This window comes from Chrysochloris asiatica, unplaced genomic scaffold (genome assembly GCF_000296735.1).
Source record: "Chrysochloris asiatica unplaced genomic scaffold, ChrAsi1.0 scaffold00025, whole genome shotgun sequence".
NCBI lineage: Eukaryota > Metazoa > Chordata > Mammalia > Afrosoricida > Chrysochloridae > Chrysochloris > Chrysochloris asiatica.
Window position 1 is genome coordinate 10,614,023 of NW_006408543.1, and position 23,013 is coordinate 10,637,035.

General features: G+C 50.2%; 1 protein-coding gene and 1 pseudogene across 1 annotated transcript; one reads left to right on the forward strand and one right to left on the reverse strand.

Annotated features, from left to right (window-relative positions):
• The first annotated feature begins 973 nt into the window (after window positions 1-973).
• Window positions 974-22,022, forward strand: ZNF839 (zinc finger protein 839). The gene is made up of 10 exons (XM_006839613.1): window positions 974-1,279; window positions 6,516-7,349; window positions 12,185-12,283; window positions 12,978-13,156; window positions 13,548-13,698; window positions 14,274-14,423; window positions 20,047-20,178; window positions 20,314-20,449; window positions 20,843-20,848; window positions 21,295-22,022. The coding sequence occupies exons 1-10, from the start codon at window positions 974-976 to the stop codon at window positions 22,020-22,022; spliced, it is 2,721 nt and encodes a 906-aa protein (XP_006839676.1).
• LOC102819210 lies at window positions 17,861-19,454 on the reverse strand (annotated as a pseudogene).
• Window positions 22,023-23,013: the final 991 nt, after the last annotated feature.

Sequence of the window (23,013 nt, forward strand, 5' to 3'; positions counted from 1 at the left end):
CTTGGAAGCACTGTACAGGATCGCTATGCGTCAGAACTGGATGGCACTTAACAACATTTATTATTAGGAGTCCTGGTGTGGCTCTGTGGGTTAATGTGCTGGACTGCAAAGTCAGTTTGAACTTGAAGGTCGATGGTTCAAGCTCACCAGACGCTCCTCAGAAACCCTCCAGAGGGCCCCTATGGGTAGGAACCAACTCGACGGTACTTAACAACGACAATTTATTATTAGAAACAATATAATGCATGTATTTATTAATATTATATTTTAGGTGGTTCTGTAAGATAAGCACAGGGATTCGAGACCACCCTTTGCTCCTGTAGCTCTTCGAAGAAAGACAAGTCTTTCTCCTCCCGCAAAGATGTATTGTTGTTAAATGCCGTCGAGTCGGTTGCGACCCATAGCGACCCTCTAGAGGGTTTCCAAGGAGCGGCTGGTGAGCTTGAACCACGAACCTTGCAGTTCAAACTGACTTTGCAGTCTAGCACATTAACCCACAGCGTCACACCAGGACTCCACAGCCTCGGAAATCCTATACAGGGTCGCTATGAATCATCGGAACCCACTCCATGACACATAACAGTAACAATAACAAATAGTCATTTGTTATGATAGCCTTAGGTTCCATCAGAGATGTATTAAATCAGAAGGTCCCGGGTGTGGTCGGGAATCTACACATCCAGACAGGAGCTCCAGGTGACGCACTGTAACATGGGTCAGTGTGTGAAGTGCGAAGTAGGGGGATCTGGAACTTCGAAGACCTCCACCTGGGAGACCCCATGATAGGCAGTAGAAAAGAAGGCCTGTCCATCCAGCCCTCCCATTACCTCATTAGACCAGGCGAGGTCGCCTTGTGAGGTATCTTGGCCTGTGGGGCTCCCGTAGCCCGCCCCTTTCCCAGGTGACGCATATTCGCGTCGCCGCTACTTGGCGATTCAGTCCTCAGGATTCGAGTCCGCTCGCTTCGGCTGCCATGGCGAACGCGGAGCCGGAGGCTGAGGAGGGCAGTGAGGATGGTAGCGGCTGCCGGGCTCCCCTCAGCCAGAGAGGCAACACTGCACGCGTGGCCCCGCTCGACCCCGAACAGCTGCGGCGGGTCCTGGAACAGGTGTCCAAGGCGCATTCTCCCGCCAAGTCCCCGCTGCCGCCGCCGCCACCACCACCACCCTTCGTGCTGCAGGACGCGGCGAGGCGGCTTCGGGACGCGGCTCAGCAGGCCGCCCTGCAGCGAGGCCCCGGCGCCGAGCTTCCTCGCCCGCCGCGCCTGCTGCCACCCCAGGTGAGACTCCGGGAGGGCTCGGGGAAACTGAGGCCTAAGAGGCCGGTCTCTGCTGGCGGTCGGACCCCACCTGTTAGCGGAGCCATTGCCTGTCTGGGTCCCTGCATGCCGGCCAGTGTGCACTCCCAGGCGGGAGGTGCGCCTGGAACTCAGTCTGCGGCTGCTTTAGGGTGAGGAGTCCCTTAGGCGCGACGCTGGAACTGAGACCCAGATGTAATCTAACGAGCCTTTCAGGTAAAAGACATCCTGGGACTGTGAACAGAATTAAAACATTGTAGCAGGAGCCCTGGCTAATGCGCTGGACTGCAAAGTCGGCTTGAACCACAACGTCAGCGGTTCGAGCTCATCAGCCGCTCCTCGGAAACTCTATATAGGGTCGCTATGGGTCAGAACCGACTCGACGGCACTCAGCAACAACTACATCAGCGGTTTGTTGAGAGTCACAGCGATCTGCAACCCCCACCACCAACCCAGCGTCACTTCTTACTGAGAGAAGTGTGGGAACACTGCCCCATAGTGGAATTGAGTCGTGGGTCACACAGTTCTCAGCCTCTGGGAGAGTTGGACCTAGGACAAGGTCTCCCAAGCCTAGATTTTTACACATCACCTGTAAAATCACAATCCTTTTACATGTTTGGGTTCTTCACCCCCAAACTGACATAGAGACGCTTCTTCCACTAGAAGAAAGAGGGTAAAGAAGAAAATCGAGACCCTTGGTTCTGTAGGTTGGTTGACTGACGGATTTGTGGATGGACCAAAGGATTCTAGAAGTTTAGGCTGTATCTGGATTTCCTTGGTGGTACAAATGGCTAAGCAGTTCGAACCCACTCCGAGGCACCTTAGAAGGAAGATGTGGAAGGTCACAGCCATGAAGCAGTTCTACTCAGCACAGATGGGATCACCAGGGGTCAGAATCGACTTCGTGGCAACTGATATGTGGAGGGTGTAACCAGTTTGTCAACAAGACCGGCAGGTTGTCTCTCCCTAAAGTTTGGGAGGCATTCTGGTGTGGTGATGTAGGATAAATAAATGCAAGTTTGCAAGTTCAGTTTGAGCCACAAGGTTGGCAGTTCAAACTCGCCAGTTGCTCCTTGGAAACCCTTTATTGGAAGATAGGAGTTGGAACTGACTCCACAGCACTTAACAACAAAACAAAGTGTGGGAAGATGAGTGGGATTCTGCCCAGTCAGCCCACCTCTAAGAGGTCTGCACTTGAGTCATTCAGGCTGTTTCGATTTTGGTTTCCTCCTCTGCAGAAGGGCTGCTCGACTGGATGAACTCTGGTTCTTATTCTCTGCTGAGGAACCACCTGCCTCCCCGGCAGGCCCTCAGTATCGATGCAGCGCCCTCCGGAAGAGATCCCAGTGGCTGCCCAATGAGGAGCTTCTCTCACTCTGCCTGGCATCTTGCCGGCCTGCTCATTCATTCTTAGCAGCTACATGAAAAGATTTTTGTTCCAACTTTCATAGATGAGGAACAAGTTCAGAGGCTGAGTGATTTTGCCCAAGGTCCCCTGCTCTCCAGGGCCTGTACACACCCTACACCCTACCATACCCTGCCCAGTGACGCCATGTGGCAGTTTGGTAAAAAGTCCCAAATGGGTAAGTTTCCCATGAAATGAAAGCAAACCTAAGGAGAGGCAGCAGGATGGAATTGTACCCTGTAGTGAACGTAATCGAGATGACAGAAATTCTCCCTGCAGTCTCAATAATGTGGCTCTTTTCAAGCCCATTCAGCTAATACTCTGAGCTGCAGAGGCCACAAAGACAAACGACATGTGCACTTTGTCCTGGATAACATCTAGACAAGGTGAGAAAGCTGCAGATAAAAAGGACAAGATGCATTTAGAGAAAAAGAGTTTTCTTGGCTGAGGAGATAGATCAGAGACTCTGTTGGCGTGGTGGCATCTGAGTAGTCTCGCACATGTTCCCTTTGCACGTGGCCAACATTCTACTCAGTTCTCAACACTCCCTCAAGAGGTTGACTCTTCTAGAAGCCCGCCACCCCTGGACGTTTCCTCTGCCATTGAACCTGCTGGACCATGAGGTCATGCTGTTTGTCTTAGGGAGCCTGTCCATCTTCAGAATCTTGATAGGACTTTTGAGAGTGCATCTCTCGGACGTCACCTGAGGAGGAGGTCCCAGTGTAGCAAGTCTACAGGTGACTGAGGCATGCAGAGAGACCACCGCTTCCTCAAGGATGTGGCTAGCACTGTGTTCACGTGGCTTGTATGGAACACTTTAGTAAAAGTGACTGAAAGAAATAAACATAAAACAGTAACAAATAGAATGGCGATGTTACGTGCCATCCAATTGGTTCCAACTCATAGTGGACCCTGTAGAGGATTTCCAAGGAGGCGACTGGTGAATTTGAACCCCCAACTTTACGCTTCAAACTGGCCTTGTGGTCTAGTGCTTATTCTACAGAGCCACACCAGGACTCCCAACAAGTGTAGCACCAACATGAAAAGCTAGTCTGGAGAGCAGGTAAGCAAATTATTATAAAAAAGAAAATAATAAGCCCACGGCCCTCAAGTTGATCTGGACACAGTGAACCTTTAGGACAGAGTACAGCTGCCCTAGAGGGTTTCTGAAGCTGTAATGGAGCCCTGGTGTGGCGCTGTGGTATAATGCACTGGACCGCAAGGTCGATTTGAACCACAAGGCCAGTGGCTCAAACTCAGCAGTTGCTCTTTGGAAACCCTATGCAGGGTTGCTTTGAGTCGGAATTGACTTGATGGCATGTTACAACAACAATAATCTTTAGAGAGGCAGACCTGGTGGGTTTGAACCACTGGCCTTTGATTTAGTGATCAGTAGTTTAACACACATGCCACCAGGCTCCTCAGACAAGTGCATCACTGTGATAACCCTGAAACCCTGTGTGTTTAATGACATGTGGTGCTGTCCATACAGCACAGAGAAATCGCCCATCTTGGGTCTTTGGGTTAGTGGCGGGGCACTGCATTACACTCTTCTTCATGGGCCTTGACATTCGTTTAAAAATATGCAAACACACATGAAGGTGGCCTCAAAAATTCATGGAAAAGTGGGAATTCAAAGGTAGTGGATTTTTTTTCCATGAACTTTTTGAAGTTCCCTTGTATACCCACACACACACAATTGTAAGTCAAAAACTATTACTACCAAATCATTTTGTTGTTGTTGTTAAGTGTTGTCAAGTCGGTTCTGACTCATAGCAACCCTGTATAGGGTTTCCAGGGAGCAGCTGGTGAATTTGAACTGCCCACCTTGCGATTCAAATCGACTTTGCAGTCCTTGCACATTAGCTCACAGCGCAACACCAGGACTCCGCAAAATCATAATTGTTGTTGTTGATGAGTGCTGTTGACTTGGCTCCGACCCATGGCTACCCTATATAGAGTTTCCAAGGAGAGGCTGGTAAGTTTGAACTGCTGACCTTGAGGCTCAAAGCGACTTTGCAGTCCAGCACATTAACCCACCGTGCCACGCCAGGACTCCACAAAATCATAGAAGCCTTTATTAAACAAAAATACCACAATGTGAAGCTGTTGTTTCTCATCATAACCTCCATTTAGGTCTGTACATTTCTGAAGGCAATGTTTCCATCTCTCTTAACAGAACTGTGTGCTCTTTGATTTCTACCACATCAGAGTAGCAGGTTGGGCATCCTTGGAGGAACTCAGTCGTGTTCGTTTTCAATATTACTTGAGTTCAGAGAGCAAAAAGAAATCTGAAGGAGCAGGATTAGGGCTGTAGGGTGGCTGGGGTCAGGTTTCCCAATGAAATATGTGTAGGACAGACCTTGCTACCCTTGAAGAGTGAGCAGGTGCATTGTGATAGAAAACATTCTTGGGCAACTTTTCTGGCCTTTTCCTCACAGGTGCAGTTTTCAGTTTCCTTTAAAACAACAAAACTTGATTATAAATGGGGTTAAGATTTACAGAATAGATCAGTTTTTCTATCCAACAATTCTGACACATTTTGTTTTGCATCACTGATTGTGGTCCCCATAGAGTAACATCACTTCTATTTCTCCCAGTGGTTCCCGGTTCTATTCCTCCTCCCATTCCACTACGTTCCCTCAAGTGTTCAGATTGCTTAAACTTATTCATAATAAGCCCCCATGACTCTTCTGTGTCTTTCAAGAAAATCTGTCAAGATCACCTTTTTGACATCCCCAGAACTATTGCCGTAACCTGAGCTGACCTGTCTGCTGTGAATGGAATAGGCCCAGCCCCTCCCCTCAGAAACTACTGCTTTGATTTGAGCTTTTTTAAAAGCCCCCTAATAGGACCCCATGGCACACAACAACAACAATAGGACTGAGACAGGTGTATTACTGAGAGAGCTGTCCTGCAGCTGCCCACTGATCACTGAGGCACGTCTACACATGTTTGGAATAAACCCATGATGTGTGAACTAGAACCCTAGTAGCAGTATTTTTTTTATTTAGTCACGTGTATACCATATATAGATGTATGCATTTGTTGTTAAGGCCTGTTAAGTAGGTTCAGAATCATAGAGACCTTGTATAGAGTTTCCAAGAAGCAGCAAGTGGGTTTTAACCACCAACCTTGCAGTCCAGTGTTTAGCCTACAGTGCCAAATCAGGAGTCTCCCTCTATGTATATCTATATCTATATCTATATTATATATGAGCCCACATATTGAGTCAAGTCCATGAAAACTCACTGGAAAAACTGAAGACGGGTATTACATTAAAACCTGTGAAAACTGGAACTTATGTTAGGCAGAACCCTGTCAGAGAAGCCATGTATTTTCCACTAAAACGAGAAAAATGGCTAGACTGCATTCTCTTAAAGGCTGAAACCTTGTAAAACCCGGAAAAAGAAGACAGCACTATTGGGTCCCAGCTTCACTGTATTCATCTGTGTCATGAAATCAATTGAATGAATTATGACCAGAATCTTTTTATAAAGTCATGTCGAATAGATAATATCAGAAGGCATTTATATAAAAATGGTAGGCTTATGAAATTTTTATTCTAGTTATATGAGCGCATGTTTATGTAGTAGGCTGTGATTTAACCCACACCTCTCTGGTTTGTGGTCAGGAGTCTGAAAAATGCTTCCTTACGCAGTACAGACACATTATATTTTCATGTACAAAAGATGTCTGTACTTTAGGGAAAGAATTTGAATCATGGATTTCAGATGAGAGCAAAATGACCAGCACCTGTATAATAAACATAGTGCCTTTCTCTTTCCCTATTCTCCTCTTTTTTGATTTTAGCAACTGGAAGCCATCCGCGTCAAGGTCACATCTGGAGACACGGCAGGGCAGGAGAGGCCGCTGCCCCCACTGGCCACCGTCCAGCCCAGAACATGGAGGCCAAGTCCTCTGGCAGCGAGGAGTCCCAGCCTCGCTGGTCCTCAGCTTCTCAGGGCCCAGCCGCTGCTAAAAACTGGGCCACAGCCATGTCACCTGAGCAGCTCACCTCAGCCACCCGTCCAGGTGTTTGTGCAGAGACCCCTGCCCGCCCTCAGTGCAATCTCCGTGAAGAGAGTCACAGTCCCCAAAGCTCCTAGCGGAGAGGCAGCCGGAGCCTCTCAGCCGGCCTTACCATCTATTTCGCCTGGTTCAGCCAATGCGTCTGTTTCCGACTTGCACATAAAACAGACTGAGAAAATCAGAAAGTCGTTAGAAGTGAAAACCCGCTCTGGCCGGATCTCTCGACCTCCCAAGTATAAAGCCAAAGACTACAGGTTCATCAAGACGGAGGATCTGGCCGATGGCCACCCGTCAGACTCCGATGACTACTCCGAGCTCAATGTGGAGGAAGATGAAGAGCAGAGGGGGAAGGGGGCGCTCTTCGACACCTCGCCTTGCTCTCTGCGCCCTAAAACCTTCAAGTGTCAGACCTGTGAGAAGTCCTACATAGGGAGGGGGGGGCTGGCCCGCCACTTCAAACTTAACCCAGGCCACGGGCAGCTGCAGACTGCGGAGCTGCTGCCGGAAAGAGCCCGTGGGCACAGCCTTCAGGGACACACAGAGGATGGGACCACCAGCCCAGTCCCCCCGGAGCTATCCACTCCCTCTATCCGAAGTGAGGAGCGCGCTCTGCAGGTAACCTTTCTGTGTGTGTGACCATGTCTTTACCCCGCTCTTTACCTGCCATCCTAAATTTACCTTGACTATGTCTGATGAGGGTTCGGGCAGAGGCTCAGGCAGGACTGAAATGGTCAGTCCCTGGGTGTACCGCTGCCAGCCAACTGGGTGCAGGCATGAGCTTCTCCGGCAGCAGCATCTTGGGAGCACGTTTGGGGGGAACGCAACCGCAGCGTGCAGTCATGGAGGACCAGTCCACAGACGTGCACCCCTGTCTGACACTGATGCGACAGAGTCCAGAGAAGGTTGGCGGTGCCGCTTCCTGGAGCGTCCTCATCAGTGTCCTTCTCCACCCCGTCTGTCCCTTCTGTTCCTCCTGTAAAACTAACAGGGAGAAGTCACCATGAGGCCACATGGCCGCTAGACTCTCAGGCCTCCAAACACACAGGCCATGGCATGTGATTTACGTATTGTGGGTCATTTTACGATGACAAGTTTCTGCCCGTGGCCTCTCATCCCACTTGCTTCCCCTTCTCTGTTTGCTGTGGTGTGTGTGTGTGTATTATAGTGTTTGAAATGTTAAATTGGGAAGACCAGCATTGGAGTAGGTGTGATGATTTGATGGGAGTTTGTGACTGACAGCAGGGAAGAGGAGGAAAATGTGTGTCTACCTCCTGGGGACACTGCAGGTCACTCAGTGTCCCTGCAGTAGGCAGGGGTCTAAGGACTGAGTGGACAGTGGAGGGACCATGGGGCAGCTCCTGTGTGAACACTGTCTCTCTTAGCAGCAGTAACTTCCTGTGGTACCTTGTGTTGTCCGCCTTTGGAGGGCAGGAGGATCAGCACTGGACTGTTAACTACTAGGTTCGTGATTCAAACCCACCAGCTATTCCTCAGAAACCCTATATAGGGTCACTCTGATATGGAACTGAGTCAACAGCACATAATAACAACAATCCTATACCTGAGAGGTCAGCATAATGGTGAGATGAAGCCCAAGAGGCTCAGCCGGAAGCTCTGACTGACTGACTTCCTCCCCTCAGGTCATGGTGTGTCAATAAGAGTCTGTCCAGGCTGGGCATTAGACCCTATTCTTCTCCCTCTAAAGCCAAACCCAACTTCTAGAAAACCTTTCTGTTTCTGTTCTTTTGAAGTTGTCTTAGGGCTGGGGCAACTATATGGTTTATCAGTTAAACCAGGGGCACCCAGGACAGTGTGAGGTAGACTGAACCACCACCCTCCCCTGGCACTACTTCCTTCAATCAGGGAATCCTCCACCACAGCAAAAGCAACTTCTGGATACTCTGATGCCTAAACAGAGGCACCTGGCCTTGGGAGTGATGCCCGTCCATGTTGCTGGGCACAGAGCCCACGTCCTCCGACTGCTGGGGTGGAGAGGGGTCAGCTATGGTGAGCCAGCCGCAGGATGCTTAACAGCACCAATAACACCCACTTCCTTCTGAAGCACCCACTGTCATTGGATGTGTGGAGGGTGAGCTCCTTGTGTACCCTTCCCCAGTCCTGGGGGCAGTGGGTGCGTTCTTATTCCTCTAACAGCAGGGAATGCGCATGGAATGTGGAAACAGAAAAGTCTACACTAATCCAGAGAGACAGGAAGTAAAATAGTGGTTGCCAGGGGCTATAGGGTGAGGGGCTGGAAGTGACTATACAGGCTTTCGTCTGGGGTGGTAAGAGCGTTCTGGAATTAAACAGCATGGATTGTTGCACAACCTTGTAAATGGCCTGAATTGTGAACTTCAGGGCATTGAAATTGTTGCTGTTAAGTGCCGTTGAATTGGTTCTGACTCAGAGCAATCCTGTCTAAGGTATCCAAAGAGCTGCTGGTGAGTTTGAGCCACTGGCCTTGCAGCTCGCGGTCGCGTTCTTACCCCAGAGCGCCACGGATCTTGTGTGAAGTAGCAGTTTTTTTAAAGAGCCACAGATCCATTAGAATTCAGAATCGGGGTTCACTTTCGGGTTGTAAGTAATGTCAGAGGCTGCATGTTCCATTTAGAGCACACCGCAGTGGTCGGCCCAGACCTCCTGGCCGTCTGACACTTAACCTGCATCGTAAAGAGGCACTTGATTAACACACACTGATCCTATAGCTCACACGAAGGAGCCCTGGTGGCGCAGTGGAGTAAGCATTAGTGTTGCTAACTGCAGGTTGTGGTTCAGCCCCACCATCCACTCTGAAGGAGAAAGAAGAGAGGCAGTTTGCTTCCATTAAGATCTACAGCCTCAGGCAGCCCAGTGAGCAGTTCTGCCCTGCCCAGTCGACTTGCTATGGGTTAGAGCCAACTTGACAGCTGTGGGCAGAGAAGAAGAATTATGTCAACAAGTCATCGTGTAACCGGGTCTTGGCTTTCCACCTGACCCGTTTCTGCTCTAAGACTTTCACTGTGGCAGCATGAAGCAGGATTTGGTGTAGTTTTTTGGCTGTGTGACATTCCTTCAGAACGGTCAGTCTGCAGAACTGATGACACCTCGGTGATAAGGGAGACCCCCAGCACCTGGCAGCCCAGAGCAGCTGTTCTGCAGAAGAGCGGTACAGCAGAGCCACCAGGGACCCTGGAGCCCTGGGGGGGCCGTCACCGATGGCCTGTGCCTCAGCTTCAGCATCCCGTTTGCATGGTACATGGTAGTTCACTGTGAGCTTTCTGAATTCCAAAGTCACCTGACAATTCTCTGGAGCTATCCTGGTGTGGTGCTGTAGAATAAGCACATGGACGGTGGTTCAGAACCACCAGCTTCTCCTTGGAAACCCTGTACAGGGATACTCTGAGTCGGAACTGACTTGACGGCACTGAACAGCAACAACAGCAAACTTGGACGGAGTGCTGTGAACACTCGGAGGCAGTGGTGTCTGTCAGTGCACTAACTCACCTGTTCCCAGGGACCTCGGGCCTCAGTTCCAGCCCTGCAGTCAGCAATGACTGGTACCTGGTGTGCACGGAAGCAGTCTAGTGAACCATGGAAACAGCTTCTGTTTTCCTGTAAAAAGCTTCAAGGAATCAAGCAGGTGTCAATTTTTGGACCTTGGAGTCTCCTAGTCCCATTCCTTCCAAAGTAGGTTCATTGAGTTTAACTAAATTGACTTGGGAAAGTGGAATGCTAAACTTACCCACATGGTCTTTGGCTAGAAATGTTTGTATCTGCCTCGTGTGAGAATATCTTAAACAAACGAAATGGGAAACTGCGAGTGATGCCTGAAATGGAGCCAGAGATGATGACGTGGAGCGGTGGAGCACCTGGAGACTTTAGATCCAGAGAGGGAGAGCGACTATGTGCTGAAGACCTAGGGGGTACAGGGGAAGGATTGCATGGAGGGGATTGTAACCATGGCAATGAGACGATATATGATAGAATGAATGTAAAACTAATGTTCTCCCATGTAAACTATCACATAATTCACAATAAAACATTTAAGAAAAAAAAAAAGAAATGGAAAACTGCAAGAGAAAGCCTGAGACGGTAGCTTAATGAGAGATCAGGCCCCAGAGAGTGGCTACCAGGGGTCCTGACTTCCAACCTCCTGAGACTAAGGGGAAGCCGTGGTTTCCAGAGCGGAAGTGGGTTTCCTCGAAGGCTTCTTAGGCAAAATGTGATGTTACATGTTCAAGCTGCAAATACATCCCTGATGAGTTATCTTCCCTCCTATTGTGGGCTTTCAGTTGTGCCCTTGGCTTGATCCCTTCATTTTACATTCAACAGAACTGCCATTTATCAAGTCCTTTCTGTGTGGGAGCTCAGTCGCCCTGAAACCCTGATGCACGGTGTTAGTGCCAGGCACACCTCGCTTCACAAGAACCACTCTCCCGGACACTCCTCACTTCATTCATTCCACAAGAACTCCTCTGCCAGACACACCTCACTTCATTCATTCCACAAGAACCACTCTCTCGGACACCCCTCACTTCATTCATTCCACAAGAACCACTCTCTCGGACACACCTCACTTCATTCATTCCACAAGAACCACTCTCCCGGACACACCTCACTTCATTCATTCCACAAGAACCACTCTCGTGGACACTCCTCACTTCATTCCACTCTCCCAGACACACCTCACTTCACTCTCTCCATGATTTGGGGAACCTAAACTTGAGTCCAACTAAATGACTTGCGCCTGACCTAAGCCACAATATTTTCAGTAACCTCACATGCCTGCAAAAGCTGGACAGTGAATAAGGAAGACCGTAGAAGAATTGATGCTTTTGAGTTAATGGTGTTGGAGGAGAACGTTGAGAGTACCATGGACCACCAGAAGAACAGATAGCTCTGTGCTGGAAGAAGTGTAGCCAGAGTGCTCTTGGAAGCCATGATGGCCAGACCTCATCTCTCATACATCAGATATAGTATGAGGAGGAACCAGTCACTGGTGGAGAAGGATATCATATTTGGTAAGGTGGAGGGTCAGAGAAAAAGAGGAAGTCCCCTGGCGAGATGGATTTGCAATATGGCAGCGTCAGTGGGCTCAAGTGTGGCAACAATTGTGAGGTTGGCCCAGGACTGGGCAGTGTTTTATTCTGTTCTGCATAAGGTTGCCATAAGTCAGTACCGAATGATGGCACCTAACAACAAAATGACTTGCCGTAAGTCATCAGCAGGCAAGGGGCAGACAGGAGTGTCACCCAGGTGGTTTTGTGCTGCTTGAGTCTGGGTGTATGAGTGTGTCTGGTATGAGTGAGGCCAGCTGCTCCATACCTTAGTGAATGATGTGACAGTGAGTGGCATTGAGTATGCCTGCACACTCACATCTGTCACACAGAGGACTGGGACTCTAAGCAGCACTGCGCTCTGACCTTAGAGATCTGAGTCCTAGAATCTGAACTTTGCATACCACGTGGCAGACCCTGCTTTTGCTGTTGAGTGTTTATGAGATCAATGTGGTGGCCCCTGTGTTCAACAGTGTCAGCCTGGTAAACCAGAGGTCACCCAACAGCTGTCAGGTGGGCTGTGTGCCAGGAGCTTCCTGTGGGCTGGTGTTAAGCTCATTTAGAATTTAGGGTGTGTGAGGAATGCCCCTGTTCCAGCCTTCCCACACTGCATGTGGAGGCGGCTGGGAAAAGGTTCTGTTCCCAGGGTTTTTGGAAGTCGTTATCCAACATGCCTTGCAAGGGACCCATTTTCCTTGTCTTTTCTGGCTGTTTTTGTGACCATCATCTCTGACTTGGACTCCCTTTTCCAGTCTGTCTCTGCATCACAATGCTGCTGTGACAGACAGACCCAAGTGGGGGACTTTGAAGAGCAGACGTTTCTTTTCTCACAGGTCTGAAGACTGAGGGTCTCAGCCTTGTCAGTAGCCCTGGGCATGCCCTGACTTGTAGATGAGCCTCATTAAGCATTGTCTTCCTCCTGTGTCTCTGTCTTAACAGCTGCTGCTCCTGCTGTACCTCAGCAGTGATTAGGTATAGGACCCACCCTGCACTTCTGATTTCATTAACATAATAAATCGCATTTTTCGATAGAATCTTACCCACCTGCATGGGGCTTAGGACTCCAGCATGTGTCCAGAGGGGACTAAGGCAATCCCTAACCCGTGACCTGAGACACCTTTCCTGGGGCATCATACCCATTCGGGTCTCAGGCCAGCTGTCCTGTGTGCCAACCCCAGGTCTACATCCTGTGCTGACCTCCCTCCAGTGCTTAAAGCTCACGTCCTGGGGCTTTGGAGCTCCCTCAGCCACCTCTGCCACAGCAGGCTCCCTGTCCTGGACCAGCCTGGTCAAGGCACCTCTGACTGCCCAGGTGACCAGAGGCATTGTGACTGCCCTCTCCTTCACTCCCCTCCTGGTGCCCACGCTCTCTCAGCCTTCAGGACAGTGTCGTCCTCCCACTTCATCCTCCCTGACCCTGCTCACCCTCCTCCCACCTGGTCCTCCCTGACCCTGCATGCCCTCCTCCCACCTGGTCCTCCTTGACCCTGCACGCCCTCCTCCCACTCCGTCCCCCTGACCCACTGTGCCCTCCTGTCACCCTATCCCACAGTTCGCATCTCAGGCCTGCACCCCAGCCCTTCTCTCCCCCATACCCAGCTTTAACCTAGATCTCTCTGCTCGGGGCCTGTCGCAAGAAATGGACTGCCCTGCACTCTAACTGAGCCCCGCAGGCAGCCCGCGGGCCTCTGAGGACTCCCCTTGTTAATCTGGATGGGGAGCTCCAGGGAGCAGGGCCTGGGTCCCAGTCTGCCTTTTGTGTTCTGTGTGTCATCAGCGTGTTGACTGTCAAGAAACTTGGGGTGTTCAGAGATGTCAAACACCTTCTCTTGGTGGTTCCCCAGCAGTGTGGCAGGGAGGAAGTGACAGAAGTGGCCCCCCCTGAGCTGACTCCAGTTGTGACAGTGTATGAATTTCTCCTGATGAAGGTGAGTCTAAGTGGCGCTTGTGAACAACACTGAAGTGACGTGAGAAGGAGCCTGGCTGGCTGGCGTCGTGCCGTGTCCGGGACAGAGCGAGAGGGACCTGCTGACACTTAGCAGGGTCTTGGGCTGGTCACTCATCCACCAGTAGAAGGAGCCACAGCAAACGGCTGCCGGCCCTCGGCACCCACTGCCCTTGTGACCCCATGACCCTAGGCTCTGCTCGCTGGTTAGCTTGTTCTCCTAGTGGCCTGCACTTGACTGATGGCAGACGCCGTCCGGGGGTCTCCCAGTGTCCCACAGAACAGAACACTGGCCCTCCGTCTACCTGCCAGGCTTATAGACATGAGCCCTTGGGCCTTTCTGAACCCCCACTCCTTACCCCCTCCCCACCCTGGGGGGCCCCTCTGTGTGGTCACCCTCTCCTGCCCCACCAGCACCGGTTCTCATGGGGAGGGATGGACACACCGCCACCGAAACAAGGAACTGTGTCCTCCTAGTTTAATGTCTTTCTGGGCTTTCCACTTGACTGCCTTGGGTGAAACATTTCCGGTCACCTTCATCTTCACATCTTCACAAAGGTTGCACGAAGCCGGCTAGCAAAGCCTTTGTTCCCAGCCGTGTACAAGGAGTTTGAAGAGTTGCATACGATGGTGAAGAAGCTATGTCAGGATTACCTCAGGAGTGCCAGCCACAGCTCTCTGGAGCCCCTGGAAATCCACAACACTAAGGTAACTGGCTCCCTCGGGTAGGGCTCTGTTCTCTGCCAGTCCAGGGAAGGGCATCGGCAACAACGGGGAGTAGAGGGGCAAAGCGACGGCTTCGTAATCAACATCCTCTTAGCTCTTTTTTCCATGAAACGCGCTGTTTTCTGAAGCGATAAGTGCTTGTTCTAGGGGACTCAGAAGTGCAGGTCAGCTGAGACCCAGCAGCCTCTGCTCAGTGAATACTGTGGATCGTCACTTGCGTCTGCACGTGGGCTTTTGGGGTGCAGAGGTGCTGAGTGTGCTCGTTAGGCACCGCTATTTTGTAAGTGTCATTGCCATCGTCAGATTGCACAGACGTGTTCCAGCTGGTGTGGTTTATTGTGGAAAAGCCTTTGCTGAAGGTCAAGTGTGATCATTCCGGGGCCTCAACAGTGTGCAGCATGCTCAGTTCTCACCCAACCACACTGACTGTCATGGTCCTTTCTGTTTACTCTCCCAGCACCACGATTGTACATTTGTTGTTGTTAGGGGCCGTGGAGTCAGCTCTGACCCATAGTGATCCCATCTATATGAACAACACAATGAAACACTGCCCACTCCTGCGCCATTCTCACAATTACCGCTATGCTTGAGCCCGATGCTGCTGCCACTGTGCCAGTCCATCTTGTTGGGGGTTTCCCTCTTTATCTCTGACCCTCCACTTTGTCCTTCTCCAGGGACTGCTCCCTCCTGATAATATGACTAAGGTATGAGAGATGAAGTCCCTATCAGTGTGCTGTTGCAGCCATTTAAAGATTATCTTTAGCAATATCTTACTTACATGTGATGTTAATGATATTGTCTGATGATTACCACACTCCGTTCAGTTACCTCTTTGGAATGGGCACGAAGATGGATTTCTTCCAACAAGATGGCCAGGTAACTGTCTTACAAATTTCTTGGCATAGATGAGTGAGTGCCTCTAATGCCTCATCAGTTTGTTGAAAGATTTCCATATGTATTCCTTCAGTTTCTAAAATCTTGTTTTTTGCCAATACCTTCAGTGCACCTTGGACTTCTTCCTTCAGTACCATTAGCTCTTGATCATATGCTACCTCTTGAAATGGTTGAAACGTCAACCATTTCTTTTTGGTACATTGTCTCTGAGTATTCCTTCTATCTTCTTTTGATACTTTCTGAGTCGTTTAGTATATTTTACCCAGAGAATCCCTAAGTATTTCAAACAAAGGCTTGAATTTTTTCCTCAGTTCTTTCAACTTGAGAAATGCTGAGTGTGTTTGACCCTTTTGGTTTCCTCATTCCAAATCTTTGCACATTTCATTATAATATTTGACTGTTTTCTTGAGCTGCCCTTTGAAAATTTCTGTTCAGCTCTTTTACCTTCTCATGTCTTCCATTTGCTTTAGCATCTCTGTGCTGGAGAACAAGTTTCAGGGTATCTTCTGGTAACCATTTTCGTCTTTTTCTTGGTCTTCTTAGTGACCTTTTGCTTTCTTCCTAAATGAAGTTCTTGATGTCATCCCACAACACTTCTTGTGTTTGGTCATTAGTGTCTAATGCCTCCAGTCTGTTGTTGAGATGATCTCTAAATTCACGTGGGATATGTTCACAGTCATATTTTGGCACTCATGGACTTGTTCTAATTTTCTTAAGCATCATCCTGAACTTGCACATGAACAATGGATGGTCTGTTGCACAGTGTGCCCAGTCTTGTTTTGGCTGATGATATGGAGCTTTTCCACCGTCTCTTTCCACAGATGTAGTCAATTTGTTATCTGTATATTCTATCTGGTGAAGTCCATGTGCATAACTGTCTTTTATGTTGTTTAAAGGTATTTGCAATGAAAAATGCATTGGTTTTGCAAAATTTTATCATGTGATCTCCAGCATCATTTTTATCACCAAGGCTGTATTTTCCAACTACTGTTCCTTCCTCTTTGTTTCCAACCTTTGCATTTCAATAACCAGTAATTATCAATACATCTTGTTGTCATGCTTGATCCATTTCAGACAGAAATGGTTGTTGTTGTTAAGTGGCGTTGAACCAATTCCAACCCATAGTGACCCTGTATAGGCTTTCCACAGAGCAGGTGGTGAGCTTGAACTGCCAGAGCAGTTCAAATGGCTTTGCAGTGTGGTGCATTAATCCACAGTGTCACACCAGGACTCAAGCTCTTCAATTTCACTTCACTTATCACTGGCTTTATTGGTTGGTGCATAAATTTGAATAATAGTTTATTAACAGGTCTTCTTTGTAGGTGTATGGTTATTATTCTATCACAGACAGTGTTTGTTGTACTTCAAGACAGATCTTGAAATATTCTTTTTGATGATGAATGCATCACCATTCATCTTTAATTTGTCATTCCCGGCAGAGTAATCCCTGTGATTGTCAGAATCAAAATGGCCAATAATGCCTAGGGTGTCGATCTTTATGCAGTCCATTTCAGTTTTGATGTTTTGTGTTGTTGGGTTTTTTTTAAGTTTTTATTGTGAATTGAGTGATAGTTTATGTGGGAGGACATCAGCTTTACACTCAGTCTATTGTATTTCATTCCATTGCAATGATTACAGTCCCCTCCATGCATCATTCATCATTCAACATCATTTGCTTCTATTTCCTGTTTTGTTTTGTTTTTTTTGATGCACACCAAAACACTCAGGAATATACAGTCATTCAAACAACCAGGGGGCACACGCTGCAAGCCTGCCCCCAGGCCACCAGCACACAGCCCATCTCCCTCCATGAGTCTAGAGTCCCCAGCTGCTCTATCCCTCTATGTCATCATCTCTGCCTCCAGCTCTGGTGTCGCCGCTTATCCGAGTAGGGTCCCGCACTCCGCTCCTGCTCTTCTCCCTTTATGGTCCCAGGGTCCTCTGCTCCTGGAATGTAAGATCAACCACTTCCCTTTTTTTTTTGCTACAAAATGTCTACCTTTACAGTTACAACAATCAGTCCTGATAACAGTTATTCACTATTGAACCACTCCTTTCACCAGCCCCTTCTAGACAAGATGAAAACTATTCCGTGGGGATTCTACCCCTCTGCCCTGTACACTCTGAAACTAAACTCCTTCTTAAAAACTTATAAACCAGTCCTTTGTGCCTTGATAGTCCCTCATTTTAGGTAGCTAATGTCTAAGTTGCCCATCCCTGTCAATCCTGTGTACAGAGAGGATGGGAATGAACCTTGGTGTGAAGATTCCTTCACCTCAGGTGACTCAAACTTGACGACACCGCAGCCCTTGGACTTCCTGTTCTCCATCTTGATGTCGGCGTACAGTACATGGCCACACTTGTTGAATTTGTCTTTTAGCATTTTCCATGTAAAATCAAATGGGAGGTTTCTCACAAAGATCTGGCAGGCCTTCCGGGCCACTCCAGGGACATGGCCTCCGACTCCACCAAAGGAACTGGCAAAGCTTCCTCCATAGTTGCCACGCTCCATCTTGATGGTGCATTCAAAGCTGGCGCCACCACTGCCACCCATGGTGGGGCCCATGCACTATGCCAGTGGCCATGGGATCCATCACAGGGCCCATGTGCTCCAGGCCAACCCCTATGCCTGCGGGCACCATGCGCTACATGCTCAGACCCAGGCGCTCGATGGCAGGGCCCATCCGTTCCACACCAGAGCCCCATGCGCTCAATGGTCTGGCCTACACGGTCGATGGGCACGGCCATGCGCTCCAGGCTGAAGCCCATGCCGGCACCCATGCGATCCGCACCATAACCAATGCGCTCCATGGTCTGACCCATGCGCTCGATGCTAGAGGCCATGTGGTCAAGGCCCAGCGGGCCCATGCGCTCAATCTCGGAGCCCACACGATCCATACCGTGGCCCAGGCCTGCGCCTATGCGCTCCATGCCAGCACCCTCGATGCGGTCAATGTCAGGGCCCATCCTCTGGATTCTGGGGACGCTGCCTCCACCTCCACCTCCTTCCTGCTTTGCCATGATTGCTCCTCTCTTCAGTGTATTACTTAGGATCTCATTTATTCTGCCCATGTTCATTCCAGATCCAAATTGGCCCATGTTTTCCATTCCACCACCAAAGAGCCCCTCCATGCCTGCTGGTCTGATGTTTCCCATTCCGATGCCTTTGCTCAGGTGATTAGCATTGATCGGCTGCCCTCCTGGTCCTAACCCCATGCCAATACCACCAAGGCCATGGGGTAGCTGCTGAGGACGCTCAGGGGGGGAAAAAGTCTGCCTTTGGTAAGGCTTTCTCATCCATTTTTACATGCATCAGTCTATCAAATAGCAGCTGGCCATTAAACATAGATATTGCTTGCACAGCTTCGATGGACTGTTCCAAAGTCACAGTGCCAATTCCATGACTTTTCCCATCTTTATCTTCAAGAATGTCTGCTTGGACCACCACACCAGCCATACTAAATACTTCCTTCAGTTTCTTCCAGCCAACTTTATAATCCAGATTTGCTACAAATACTGTGCTTCTGAGTCTTCTGGCCTGTAATTCATGGATAATCTCATTCGGGATGTTAGGATTATTTAGGATACTGGGTGGGACAGTAATCATTCCTGGGCTGCCTGGTCCCATCCCCATCCCACCGGTCGTAGCCATCACCTTTTGCATGTTCACCAACAGGATCTTCTCTGACTTTCAGTGGTCTTCCACTCAGACTATGCTTGTTTAGAACTTGGGCAGCTTTTTTCATGCTCGCTTCCATGTTGAATTCAACAATAGCACATCCCCTTGACTTTTCCTTCCGCGTCCATTAAGAGCTCCACGTATGTTACCTCACCAACTTTTTCTTTAACCAGGTCTTTAAGGGACTGCCATTTCACATCGAAAGGTATGTTTGTAATGAAGGCTCTGTATCTTTGAGTCGGGTTGGCATATGGCTCAAAGCGATTGCCTCCTCTTTTCATGCCTTTCACCTTCCTCTTCTTGTTCTGAGTAGGCTGTTCTCTTTCACCCTTGGGACCCGGAGCCCCGTTGCCACTCGGCACATCGGATGCGCCACTCTCCTCCTCCATTTTGGGTCCCGTTGCCGCCACCTCCGCTGCCGCTTCAACCCCTGCCGCCATTTTCTCCACGTCTTCAAAATCATTTCAATGTTTTCATCCCAGCTGTGATCACACAGGTCCTGTGTTGGGTTTTGCTGATGACCCTCTACTAGCTCTGTCGTCTACTTTTATGTCTCTCTTCATTATGTTCATTGTTCAGACAGCACCTCGCTGTACAATTAAAATTCAGTCACGTAACTCTTCTGTTGCGGCCTGCTCAGGGAGGCATATGTGTTGGGGTCAAAGTCCTCTCACTGTAGGCCCCTCAGTTACCTGATGCTGTTATAACAGAATGCCACGGGTGAGGGGCTTTAAGGAACAGGGATTGATTTTCTCACAGTCCTGGCAGTGGTACTAGGGAAAGGCGCATTCGCCGTGTTCGCCACGTTCTCCACCAGCTCTTGGGAAAGGTCCTTAGAGCTGTTTGACTTTGGTTCCTGGGTTGCTGGGGGGTGATGTGACCTCTCCCTTCACCTACCTGTGCTTGCTTCTGTTCCTCACCTGCTCCTTTTGGAGCTCCTTCCCAATGGGATCACAGCCACAGCTGAGGGTAAGGATCCCCTCACGTTTGTGGGTGGGCACAATGCCATCCCTAACGCCTCCTTCTCCTCAGGTTGCTGAGTCACTGGGGATCACTGAAGAGCTCCTGAGGGAAAGAGAAGTACGCCTGGACAGTCTTCCAGGGAGGTGCGGCGGCCACGAGGCGGACAGGGCAGAGGCTGGAAGACGGAAGCGGGAAGGCGAGGTGGGCCTGGGCTGAGCGGATGTCCAGCTGTCCCTTGTCCAGTGTTGGCGAACTATGGGCTGCTCACTGAAGAAGAGGGCAGGGCAGGTCTGCTGGGCTCTTCCCTGGCCTGGCAATCAGCTCTTCTCTCCACAGACCCCAGACGAGCTGCTGGTGTCGGTGAAGAGGACCAGAAGAGAGACCGTGCCCCAGGATGCCACAGAGCCTCTGGCTGTTCCCAACGGAAGCCAGGAGAGGCCCAGGACCATGTGTGTGCCAGCTGTCCAGGAGGGTAAGATGGTTCATGCTGTGTGTCCCCAGGGCTCAGTTTCAGAGGGTCCTGGTGTCTCAAAAGCACCCCTGTCCATCTTCCCGAAGTTCCGTTTGTGCCCTGTGAGGCCTGAAGCTGTGAGGTTTTCTGGGGTCCCTTTAAGGTGAACAGCTGCCTCCTGGGTCAGCACCTGAGCCCAGAGGGGCCCAGAAGGAGTTGGGGAGACCTGTGAGGAGGAGCAGCGAACACACTTTGTGCGTGGCTTGGCTGTAGTGAGAGTTGACTCTGACACTTGACAAAGCCCATTCTTGCTGTCCCTCTTGCTCTAACCAGAGCCTGGCAACAAGGCTCAGTGAACCATATGGCACACCAAGAGCTGTCAAAACCTTTAACGCTCCCTCTCCCCCCTTTCAGCAATCTGTATGTTCTCTGCGTGCTTTATCCACTCTCATCCTACAGTGAACAGCTTCACAAGCTCTGAGGGGCCAGTGTGCAGGACAGGGGTGCTTGGGTCGGGTCAGGATCGCCTCAGGAGGTGATTATAGAGTACAGTGAGGCCCACAGTTGGTTGGGAGAGGTGGACACGTGGGATTTGAAAAGCCCTCGGGTTCAGAACCGCCAATCATGCGTTCAGTGCAGAAACAGAACTCACACCAAGGAGTGGCTCTGAGAACCGTTTTAATATAGAAGCTGTCTTTTTCATGTAGAATGAGGCTTGATCTAAAACAAATTTGCTGCCAATCGCACGGAGCAAGGGGAGTTTACACTGTGTCTTTGTTAGCAGGAGATTGGATGTGGGGAGGGGACTGTGACGAGGGCAGTAGCAGGTGACACACAGGTGTTATCTGGCTTTTCTGTATCTTTAGGTTGTAACCTTCAAGTCAACGGACACGCATCCTATCCAGGTCCTGTCAGCGGGGACAGCCTGCGCCTTGTCGGCCAGCTGTGCGGCACGTTGGCTGACGTAGGTGGCCACAGTGGGTCAGCAGACTCGATGCCACTGCCCCAGGGTGCCATCGGGCTGGCCCAGGACACTCAGGAACATTCAGGCCAGCACGCTGGGGGCCGCCTGCTCTGTCCTAGTCTCGACAGCAGCTCGGTGTCCAGTGGAGGGCCTGGGGCCCTGCTGCTGGGTGGAGTCCAGAATGCAGGGGCCAGCCCCAGCCCCATCACCCTCACGGATGTCCCTGCGTTGTTCCCGGAGGCCGAGCCTGCAGACCAGGCCTCGAAGACTGCTGCCGAGCCAGGGCTGCCACCCGACCTAGACAAGCTGCCGGCAGCTTCCAGGGGTCTCGGCAGCCACATGGGGGGCTGTGGGCTGGAGGAGCATGCTGAGCAGACGGAGCTGGAGAACATTGTTGCTGTAGGGGAGACCCTGGCTTTGGAGATTGCCAGCGGGGGCCACCAGCTGTTTCCTCAGGGGCAGGAGCAGATTTTTATTCCAACTGCCAACGGGCTTGTCTTGTCCCACCCAGGGACACTGGTGACTGGGGAGGAGGATGTTGTCATAGTGACCACAGTAGAAGGGCCTGCCCTGCAGGCGGGCCTTCCTGTGGAAGTCTTCCTGGCAGAGGGGGGCGAGTCCTGTCCCTGAACCCAAGTCAGACCACAGTCCTGTGTTTGTAGGTATTTTCTCCAAAGAAAGTCTATTTCGAGCAGCGTATATTTTTCTAATGTGAATACTGACACAAATGCACCATTTATTTATAAAGAATACGTTTCCACCCGACTGTCTGCCTTCTCTGTAATGTGTTCACTGTCATCTCCCTACAGTCGTTCGCAGCAGCTTTGGATGACTGTTGCAATTACTACTGCGACCCTGTCGCCACTACTGCACCCCTGATGTGGCGATGGAGAGTAAGTACTCGATTGCTAACCAAAAGGTCGGCAGTTCAAACCCACCAACTGCTCCTTGGGTGGGTGGCTGTGAGTCAACTGCCTTGACGGCACTTAACAACCATATTAGCACTGTGACTTATCTGGGTACCCACCCCCCAAAAGAAAAAAAAATCTCTGCGCCCACATCTCAACAACATGCTGCCTCCCAGCAGACTTGGTCTGCACTAGAAACTGCCCTGGATTTTATAAAATCACCAGCTAGCCTTTCTGAATGGCACTGTATCAGAATGTGGAAAAGAGCTGTTTTTGTTGCAGTGGGTAGGTGAGAAGACGAGGCACGAATCGAATCGTAATAGGGTGGCACAGCCCTTAACGGTTGGTCTGTAACCTGCTCCCACTGGTCAAGGTCTCCTTTCCTTGAAGGCTGTATTACAGGAAAGCAGGGCAGGGTCATTTATCCACACTTGGAGTGTCCCCAGGGAGCACTTGGCAGGGACCATAGGGCAGACCCCAACCAGGGAGGGTGACGCTTGGGGGCACAAGCGGGTCACAGGCAACACTCCCTTGTAGGCTGCTTGGGAAATGCCAGCACCTTTCAGTCCTTCCCAGGACCACGAGGCATGTCCTCACTCTCTCCTTTGATGTTGCAGCAGGACACTCGTCCTGCAGGACAGGAATGGCCGGCAGACATAAGCCTCAGCTGCTTGCGTTGGCTAGACCAACACCATGGCTGTTGGTGAGGTGAG